This window comes from Acanthisitta chloris, unplaced genomic scaffold (assembly GCF_000695815.1).
Source record: "Acanthisitta chloris isolate BGI_N310 unplaced genomic scaffold, ASM69581v1 scaffold36692, whole genome shotgun sequence".
NCBI lineage: Eukaryota > Metazoa > Chordata > Aves > Passeriformes > Acanthisittidae > Acanthisitta > Acanthisitta chloris.
In genome coordinates, this window is record NW_008659395.1 from 1 (window position 1) to 10,479 (window position 10,479).

Consider the following 10,479-nt stretch of genomic DNA (forward strand, 5'->3'; position numbering starts at 1 on the left):
GCACGGCCGGGAGCTGTTTTCCTCTGACGAGCGCAAACAGGCTCCTCCCCGAGGGGAGAAAGTGCCAGGAGGATTTGCCCCGCGATAATAAAATGCAGATGGGCCCGGCTGGAGCCTCGCCCAGGCACGTTTCTGCGTAATTTTTGCATTCCCTGCTTTATCGCTCCGCTTCACCCCGCGGTCGCGGCCAGCGAGCCCCACGGCCCCCCGCAGCAGCTGCTGCCCTGGGCCGCTTGATCTAAGCCCTTCTCCCTGTTAATCTTTCTCGGGAGGTGCTAGTCTTCCGTGCAAAGGCCAAGGCCACTCGGTTTTGACACAAGAGTATCCCCCTGCCTTGTCTTCCTCTCGCGGGCAGGGCAGCAGCACAAGTAGCCAGAAGTGTGGGTGGCAGAGCCCAGCTGTGCATGGGAATGGAAAACGTCCTGTTTGTTTTGTATAAACAGTGAGTCGGTTTTACTGGTGAAAATGCTCCTAGCCGGTGGCTTTTCCAGCAGAAAAGGTCAAAAGTGGCCAGGGAAACAGTTAAATGCTGGTTGCAGATGGAAGGGGAAGGGACAGATTCTGAAGTTAAGAGGCAGGGAAAGTGCATGACCAAACAGCCATTGAAGTTGCTCTGATGAGGCAGTTTGAGTTCTGTTCCCTCATCCATATGGTTATCAGAAGTGTGCATGGTACTCAGACGTTTTTGGACTGCTCTGTCAGCTGGAAGGGTCTGAGAGCTGAGCTTTGAAGTTAGGAGGAGGGGAGAGGCACAGGTGAGATGTCAGGGGTGGGGGACAGTGACAGCCCAGGGGCTGTGTGTAAAAAGGTCGAGAAGAACAAAGAGTGACCAGAAAATGGGATGACAGAGAGGGGTTTAAATACCACAGAGGAGGAATAATTTATGGTCCCATGGAGGATTCATCCAGCATTCTTCAACTGCAATCCATAAATGAGATGCAATGAGAGGAAATTCTTCCAGAGATGACGTGTTAAGCTACAGAATTGTTGTCCCATGAGAAGGGATAAAAACGTTGTTGTTTAGGTCATCAGAGGTCCTGTGAGCCCATGGAAAGTGTGGCCTTTGTTCTGTGCTGCCCAGTGAGGCAGATCTCACTGCCAGGTCCTCTGTTTCCAACTGTGGCTTGATGGGAAGCGCAGCCCTTCCCTGCTCAGCACTATGAGATGCTCCCTTACTCCAGTCACTGTTTGGTGCATTTGAGATTAGGTATTGGCAAACACTCACTGAAGAGGAGCAAGGTGAAATAGTGGAGAGGCTGTTCCACTGTTTTGGAAGGGAATGTTCATTAAAGGGGTGAAGGCGAATGCATTTCCCTGGCATTTGTTTCTGGAGTGACTTAAAAACAGCTCCTCCATGCTGGAGGAAAGGATGAATGCAGACAGCCACTGTTGGCACAAGTGCCACTCTGGGACCTTTGCTGTCCAGTCTCCACGGAGTGAGGAGATAAACTCTCTGATGGTAGCACTGCACAATGGCACGTGAGTAGTGTGTGAGCTGGCGAGTGGCTCCAGCCAGTGTGTGGATGAGGGACGTGAAAGGTTTTATGATAAAGTCAAGTGAGCAACAAACCCATTTAAGTGCTAGTTGGGCTCTGATGAAACGGAGTTTTGTGGTAAGAGAATGGACATCTACCATGGTGAGGTGCACTACCTGCAGAAAGTGCTGGGTCTTGCCATGACAAATGGGATGTAAGTTTTCAGCAAACAGGCTGAGCCACAAGCAGTTTTCGGCTACACCAATCTATATTTATGTTATCTAGAGCCTCCAGCATGAGGATTTGGAGGGACTTGTACAAGGGAGCATTAGCCTTGTTTTACAGCTGAAGGAGGAACTCAGAAGCAGGGTAGGAGAGCGCTGGGGGAGAGTAGGGAGTCAGCTGTCTGGTGGTGGGCAAAGACACCATTTGAGAATATGCTGTGGTGGTGGTGGGTGTCTACAGAGCACAGTAGCCCATAGTAGTTGAATGTTTCTGCTCTGAGCCATATCTGTTTGCTCATCAAGAGCAGTAGCTTGCTGCCTTTTTCCTGCCTAACAGTTTCTTTTTTGATTTCCAGGCTGTTTTCCTCCACCTCCCTGAGACCCCTCTTTCTCCTCAGCATGTCCCTTCTTGGCATCCTCTTGTTGGAGAGGTGGAAGCCCAGGTTCCTGTTTGATTTCTCAGGTATGTGATGAGTAGCACTGTAGCTAATGACACAGTTCCAGTGTTACCAGCTGCTGGGCTATGGCCACAGCCAGCCCTTCCCTGGCTCTCTCATACATCAAGTATGGCCTGTTCCTACTGTAACTGCAAGCCAAGGTAATCGTGCTGCCTCTTACCTCTTTGTGTCAGAGGATTAGAATGTATGTAAGGACATGGGCATGGGGACAATTGCTCCCAGTGCTGAAAAGTTATGGGAGTGGCTCATTTTGTGAGTGACTAAGGGGCCCAGCTAGCTTGTCAGGGAACCTGAGGATAGGGATGATGTGGTGTTTCTGCTGTGTCTCCTTGTAAATGTTATGGCAAAAACATCATTTCAAGTCTGAGCATATATGGCTAGCTGAGCTGGGGGAAGGAAAGGGGGGGAGAGGTTTGAAGTGTATTGGTTTTAGTTAAGTTCAGTGTGGGCTTATGCTGAGAGAGGCAGAGCAGAAGAGAGCCACTTCTTGTGGCAGGTAGCAGAGTGGATGATGAGGTCTGACAGCAGGGACAGTTACTGTATTGTACCTATACTGAACAGCATCTGGTCTCCAGCTTATCGGTGAGTCTGATCACTTGACTTATCTTTCCCATCAATTGAAGGGTCTGTGCCAACATTAGACACAAAAGCAGCAAGAGGAATAGCCTCATAACGGTGATAGACATAGATTGGCTGCTGTCTGCTTTGAGTGCCTCCTTCACTGGAGTTTATTAAATGACTGGAACCAGACCTACCTACTGCATCTATTGCTGCTGTTCAAAGGCAGCTTGGGGCCCTCCATCCCTGCTCCACTACTCTGGGGAGGGCTTCTGAATGAAAGCCCCTCTATATGTGTTTTGTAAGGTGCCCTTTATTTGACCTGAAAGGGTACTGACTTAAAGGGTGCTTTCACAGAAGTCCTGATAAGATTAGATATGTTTCAGCTGTAGTCTTGAAACTGTTTGCTTTGTGTGGTTCAAGTAACTAGGCAGCTAAACTGGACTGGCCAATTTAATTTCCTGCTTATTCACTATGGTTTTTTAAGGGACTAGTTTAAAGCCAACCCAAACCATCTCACTTGAAATGTGTCCAGAAATGCAAAAGCCTGATGTCCAATACAGAATGGTGTCATTGAGGCAGGTGAGGGTGGAATCAGTCCAGCAAGTACTAGGCCTCTAATAGTTGTGTTATCATAGAAGAAATAGGAAATCCATACTGAAATTAATTTATGTGATGCAGAGCAGTGAGGAATAAAAAAGAAAACCAAATAAAACAGCACACCAGGGGTTAGGCTTGTTCTGTGTCATCAGCTTTGCAAGAAGTCAGTGCACATCCTACTGAGCTGGTCCTTGGCATTCTTTACATGTTTCATTCCTTCCTGCTTTTCCTCTGCTGACAGCAGAGAACAGGGTCACCTTTCTGATGTGCCTAGTCAGGTCACAGCCCTGATTTCGACATGGTCCACTAGACCGTGTTTCCTCAGCCTCCGCAAGGAAGGAGTGGTGCTTGGCATTCCTAAAAAAAAATGAATACTTAGGGGTTCTTGTTTGACTCTCCCTTCCCATTGCAGCAGAACTGCAGCTTTGTGGCTTTCCTTCTCAGTGCTTCCTATAAGCCTTTCCTGGAGCTTTGGGAAGTAGGTCAGTACCATACCTTCAAGAGTCAGCACGTACGTACACAAACCTCAGCTTGTGGCAGCTGCGTGTGCCTCGGGTGACTGCTTGTAACATCACTGCTGAGGGAATGCCAAAACCTTGGCGTGTATTTTGCAGTTACTCACATGTTGTGATCAGGGATGCACTAACAGCATCAAGATGCACAGCTCTTTTAGATCCTGTCAGAAGGGACTGTATATTTTCAGCTCCCACACAGGGTGATTTCTCAATATGTAACCACCTCTACATAGAATTCCACTTAAATGTTGTTTAAGGACTTAGGAAGCACGTCCACTTTCCCCTGAAATGGGTATCGAGTTGGGATGTTTTCTGCAGCCTTGTTTGGCAGCTGTGTTTTGGTCAGTGCAGGACAGTGCAGTGTGGAAGAGCTCTAGCAAAGGCTGGATTGCAATTGAATGCTAGTACTTAGTAGAAAGGGCCCCTGGTTTCTAGCTAAAGTTTACACAGAGATGAAGAATGCCTCTCAGGGAAGTGTTGAAAACCTGTGAGAGCCAAGGAATCCATTTAGCTAGAATTTGTCAGTACCAACATGTAGCCTAAACTGTATGGTGGACTGGTCTCCCAGAAGAGTCTGGTATATGTCAAGTGGTTTGTATTAATCCACAGTCTGGTATGAAGTGCTGACAGGAAGATTTCTGCCAGTTACTGATGATCTGAGGCCTCTTCTGTATGTCCTGCTTGCCAGCTTAGTTGTACCAGTGCTAGACAGTGTTGCAGCACAGGCTGGAGTTAAGCCTTAACTGAGCAAACATGTCCTGTTGAAAATTCTCTAGGTTTTTTGTGGTTGGGCTGTTCTTCCAGCTGGTAAGTCTCCAATGCTTTGGGATGGCCAGCAGGCAGACTACTCTGCTACAGGAAGCAAGATACTGTTGATCTTAAAGACAGCTTGTGTTTTGCCAGAGAGCTGAAATCACGTGAAGAGCCTGCAGCCCGCTGAAATGGTCTGCAGCTCTCCGAAGTGTCTCTGAAGCCTTCAGGATCAGCTGAGGAGAATCACTCCCTCTGCTGGCATATTTCGGGTGGCTTGGATGACTGCAGTCAGAGAGGAGTGGGGTTCCTGTGCCATCCTACTTACTGTGTTGCTGGCACATCTGTCCAGCAGAGCATGACAAACATCCCAGCACCTCGTTTGGTCGCTGGTATGACTGGTGTAGCCAGCTGTCACAGACTGCACAGTGCCAGATGTAATGCATTTGGTGATTTAGTGCAGGTAATAGATGAGGCTTAGAGATAGAGCTGGATTTCTGTGTGCTGCAGTTAAGCAGCTTTAGATTCCTGAGCACAATAACGAAACACAGCAATGGCGGTTGCAGGAGGGAGAAGCAGCCTCCCCGTGGGGGTGGAGCTGCATCCCTGACAGTCACTTTGCACCCCAAGCTCCCTCTGTGAGCTGCCTCAGCTGCCATGCAGGATGCTCATGGGTAGAGGAGTGGATGGGCAGCCCAGTCTGGGAGCAGTTGACTCCTCTTGTCAGGCCTGATTACTGGAAATCTGGGTCACGCTCTCAAAGAATCGCCTCCTCCCCGGGTGGATGGCCTCCCGCTCCGCTGCGCTGCGCGAGCCACTGGTGCAGTGCCTGCAGCAGGAGGAGGAGTCTGGCATGCTTGGCCCAATGTCCTGTGTCTTGGGAGAACAGTGGCAGGGCTGCTACAAGCAGGGCTGCTTCTGCAGCTTGAGCCGGATGGAGTCTGAATTCTGACTGGGTGATGGCAGCAGTGATGGTCGTTCATCTTTTCCATGCATTTCCCTGAGGGATTCACTGCCACTCTTGGGCTTTGCATCTGGCTGATGATTCCAGGGAGGATTCAAACCCGTTTTGCTTATGTTGCATTGTTTTTAGCCCACTTCTAACCATTAGCCTGGACTCTGAACATAAACTCTCTTCCTTTGTTTTAATTCTCTTTATGTGGTGACATACAGTGTGGGCGACAGAGTCCTACTGGTGTGTAGAACCTCTTTGATCAAGTTTACTGCTGGTCAGGCAGCATCAAAGATATATGTGTGTCCATACCAGATTTAGGACAATGAGCAGACTGGTAGAGCAAGGTACACCTCAATGGGCCGTCACAACACAAACAGGGCCTTGTTAAACACAGGAGACTTATAAAGGCTGGTTGAGTTTTGGCTGAGTCCTGTATATCCTGAGACACCAGTGAGCTAGCCAGGACACCCAAACCTGTGAGTAACCAGGCTCATGAGTTCCAGTTGTCATAGAAATGGTTTTTTCCTCCATGTGTCTAAAGGCAGAGCAGAATCATACATGACTCCTGCCATTGAAACACCATTCTTCCCTTCAGTAGTGCATGAACTAAGTCTCTGATCATCACTGGGTTGAGTGCAGAGAAGAATGGGAGATCCTTTCTCCTGCTCTTATCCAGACTGCCAGACCTTGGGAGTGTAGTTATATCTGTGCCTGGCACAAAGGGCTGTCAGGGGACACAAAAGAGCCCTAAAATTAGAAAATTATGCACAAGACTGGTATTTGTTACTTAATTCCATGGGAAAGGATGGAGACAGCAGGGATATCTCTGGTATTTGTACACAGCATCCTGCCAGGGACTGGGCTAGTCGGTGGGAAATGCAGCTCAGACCTCCTGGTGCCATGTTTAGCTCTGAGGTGGAAGCTTTGCCCAGCTCAGAAATTGCTGGCAGCCCCCTGTGAATGACAAGGAGTGGCAGCTGCCCTGGGAATGGCACTGCCCACACGCGTGGGACACAGGACAAGCTGCATGATTGATCCCTGCAGCAGAGAGCCCACGTGTTTTATCACCAGGGTGCACCTCAGGTACGAGTGTCCTGTCGTGTGTGTCCATGCAGGCTATGGGGTATGTTGTGGCACCCAGAGACCAGTGCTCTGACAGCTCCAAGCCTCCAGGCATGCTTCACTGAAGCCTGCGCAGCTCACACTCCAAGCCAGTGATTCTGGCTTGCATGAGAACACGAAGAAGATCCCCAGGGTGCATCCCTAGCTAAGGATGATACATTTCCAGCTCTTCTCTGTTCAACTGGTAAAAACGTCAGGTTGTATTTTTCACTTGGCTGACTAATCTGCTGTGTTCTCTCTACAGCACAGCCATCGGAGGAGCCAAGAGGGGAGAGGTAAGCTTGCTGATGTGTTCCTTGGCAAGAGGGGAGAGTGGGGAAGCCTTAATTTAGTGTGGTGATCTCACCTGTCCTTTTTTGTGTTGTTAATAAACTGCATGGCTCCTGCTGTGAAATGTTTCGAGCAGTTTCTCTTGCACTGGAAGCTGCTTATCAGCTCAGGAGCCACAGTTTGAGACTCTGGGGAAAACTAATGTTCTTTCAGTAGCATTAAAGCTCAAGTACTTCTGATATTAGGAACTCCCAGGTTTCTTCCCTGGATCTGTCCTGAACTATTTTAAGAATCCTCCAGAGAGAACGAAATTGCTGAGATTGACTTTTGCAGGCCATACATGCTCTTTGTGGTGGCGTGGCCTGCATCCTTGGTTATGACTGTAGGTTTGAGCACCATGCTCTGGCTACCTTGGACTTGGTGCCAGAGGAGGCCATGTAACTCATTCCACCTCCAGCACTTCTGTCTGTGTGGCTTTGAGTGAACTGCTTTGCATCTTGGGCCTGTAGCATGGGGATTCTGTGGCATGGTGTCTGCTGCTGCTGCTTGTCTCAGGTGTCTCTTGACTTTCTTCCTGATTAAAGGAAAAAACTCTCTTCAAGCATCTTCCATAGTTCAGTTTAAGATGCAGTTAGTATTGTCAAGCCTTTGGTAGGGAACTCTTCTTCCCAGTGCAGCTGTTCGTCCCCACCAGCAAAACAGACCATGTTCAAAGATTGTCTTCTTGCTCTTGTCTGTCTCTAGTGAGGGGGTGACTTCAGGGGCACAGCCTCACCTGCTCAGTGTCCTTGAGCTGTGCCACTGTCTGGCAGAGAGCTGGGTCACCTTCAGGCTGTACCTGCAGGAACTGCTACAGTACAAGAGGCAAAATCCTGCCAAGGTAAGCTGGAGATACCTACTCTTCTGTGCAGGGGCTTTTCTTTCCATTACTAGTGGCTTAGGAGATGGAAGAATGTAAATTCAATATTTTTCAATTGCTGTCCCTGTTTAACATTTGCTGTTCATTCCTGTCAGACTCTATGCCATGGGATTCTTAAATAATGAGTAATTGTCTTGCAGTATTTGTAAACTGGAGCTGAACTTAACCCCTCCTGTGAATGGCTTGTACTTAGTTTTATTTCTTAGAGTACAAAGGAAGCTCTTAGATTGGGAGTGGGAAGGAAAGAAGGGGAGCCTTCAATCTCTGTCCCTTTCACAGGCTCCATTCTTAAGCTGGTCCTACCTATTTTCGCTATCCAAGACTGTAGTTAGCCAAGTCCAAATGCAGTGGTGTTTCTGCATGCGTGGAAATTTGTCATTAACTATGTTCTGATGGCTGTGGTGTGTGTTGTTTGGAAAGGGTTTGTAGACAGGATCTGGCTTAGCATCACAAAAAAGAGGACAGACCAACCACTAGGATTGTGTCAGCCTTTCTGGAGCTCAGTGTGCCAGAAGGAGTGGGTTTCTAACACTACTTATCACTCCCTTTTCTGTTAAAATACTGTCCCAGCCACGGAGTGTAGAAGACCAGGACTCAAGCTGCTAATGAAGTATGAATTAATTGTGAGCAAAGCCCTAAGAGAGAGCCCTTAGCTTTTTCAGACTCTTTCCATTATGAATTAAACTCTTCTTTGCTGGATTTAGTCTGTATCTGAACCTGTGCCCTGGCATGCAGTGTCTGTTCTCACTTCTTCTCCCCTTGAGAATGCAAGACAAGCCATCAGGGCTGCACCATTATACTTCCACTTTTTCCAGGGGAAGAAGGTCCTGGTCTGGTGGGAGCATGGGTTCTGCTAATGTTTCTGCCAGCTGACTTATGGCACAGCAGTGGCACAGCATCCAGTGACTCTGTAATAGGTTCCTGCCTCTGTTGGGACAGTACAGGCTTCCCCAAAATGCTGAGCTCTGCAGGAGAGATGTAGTCTAAAATGGCAGTTTGCAATACTCCATCCTATCCTCAGGGAACATAATTTGCTTCATAAGGAACTGTCCAATAAACTTTTGATTTGTTTTATTGGGGTGTTGGGTTACCTTGGTCTTCCTGTGCTTGAACCTCTAATGCTTACAGCTTAACCCAACTGAGCTGTCTGAGTGGTGACTGTCAGCACCTGAATGATCTCAGTGCAGAGCTGACTGACTCTGTTAGGAGCATCCCTCATGTTGTGCTAACTGGGTTTCCTGCACTGGTTGCATAGATGTGTCTCTGCCTCTTGTCACTTCTGTTTGTTCCTCTCTTCCTTCAGTTCTGCATGAGTGTCTGTTCAGGCTGCCTGATTCTGGCTGTAGTTGGACACTATGTTCCAGGCATAATGATCTCCTACATCATTTGTGAGTATAAGCAGCATTCTTGTCTGACTTAAGCTGAAACATGACCTAACTGTGCTGTTGATATGCTGGTAGAAGCAGATTTGTGGTTTTCTCGAGGGGGTCTGTGCTAGATGATTAATCAATACAAGGAGTGTGCTCCGGGAAGTCTCTAAGTGCGTGCGTGCAGTACAACTGCAAAGGCAGGAGAGGGAGCCGTGGCTAAAACATTGCTGCCCTCTGCTCCCCACGGCTGGGTCTGTGCTGGCGAGGTGCCAGGGAGGCAGGAAGCTGCAGTCCCTCAGTTCCTAGCGTGGGCTAATCCATATCGAATGTTGTTAATGAAACTGCATGTTTGGTAAATAGACCTTTTTCACTGCATCGTGAGTACATAATATCTCTCTTCTGATGCTTTGCTGTGAGTCCATCTACATATGAGCTCTATGCTGCTACACTTAAAAGATTTGGTGATACTTAGTTTTAATAACCTCATTTCAGGGCTTCTGTTGCATGTTTGGGATGGGATGCAGTGGCTGAAGAGAAGGACTGATGCTTCATCTTAACATAAATCTGTATTCTAACAGATTTGGCAGTAAAATCTGGTTAATCAAGCTGCTTTGGAATGAGTAAGAATAGCCATGGATGAAGATTTTTAGGCAGAGTCAGATGGGAACCAAATGCCATTCAACTGTCCTTCCCTTGATGCAGACTTTCTCAGTGGTGCTGTGAGAAGGCTTGGGTTGGGCTTGGACTGTCTCTCACGTTCCCTGCATCCTGTGTCCACAGTGCTCAGCATTCTGCTCTGGCCTCTGGTGGTCTATCATGAGCTAATCCAGAGGATGTACACACGTTTGGAGCCTGTCCTGATGAAACTGGACTACAGTATGAAGGCAGAGACACTGCACCACAAGCATGAGAAGAAGAGTAAGGACCTACCTTCTCTCTGATGTTTTATGGTCCCACACTCCCAGGGTGGAGCCCTAACAAAGAGACATTGGGAGAGCATGTCTGCCAACGCTGTGTGGTGAAAGGCTGCAGTGGAGCAGGGGAAAACAGAAGGAAACTTGAGGATTATGGGGAGACCAACTGGGTGCTCCCCGGTGAGCCTGAGACCAGCACATGAGAGCAAGAGAGTATGGTTGTCTCTGGGAACCCTGTGCACTTTCACAGGGTAGTAGAAGTAGTGGGAAAGTCATGTATAAAGGCAGAAAAATTCTTCAATGTCGTGTAAAACCTTTCTTCTCTTTCTCACAGAGCGACAAGGAAAGA

At 48.2% G+C, this 10,479-nt stretch overlaps 1 protein-coding gene across 1 annotated transcript in view; it reads left to right on the forward strand.

Moving 5' to 3' along the window:
- The first annotated feature begins 2,060 nt into the window (after window positions 1-2,060).
- The window catches only part of FAM134A (family with sequence similarity 134, member A), an 11,513-nt gene continuing 3,094 nt past the window's right edge, over window positions 2,061-10,479 (forward strand). Inside the window, 7 exon segments of the mRNA XM_009069381.1 lie at window positions 2,061-2,162; window positions 6,902-6,932; window positions 7,672-7,807; window positions 9,150-9,234; window positions 9,997-10,134; window positions 10,465-10,476; window position 10,479. The exon segment at window position 10,479 is cut by the window's right edge and continues 67 nt beyond it. Of these exon segments, the coding sequence (XP_009067629.1) occupies window positions 2,099-2,162; window positions 6,902-6,932; window positions 7,672-7,807; window positions 9,150-9,234; window positions 9,997-10,134; window positions 10,465-10,476; window position 10,479 (467 nt within the window). The 5' untranslated portion in view covers window positions 2,061-2,098.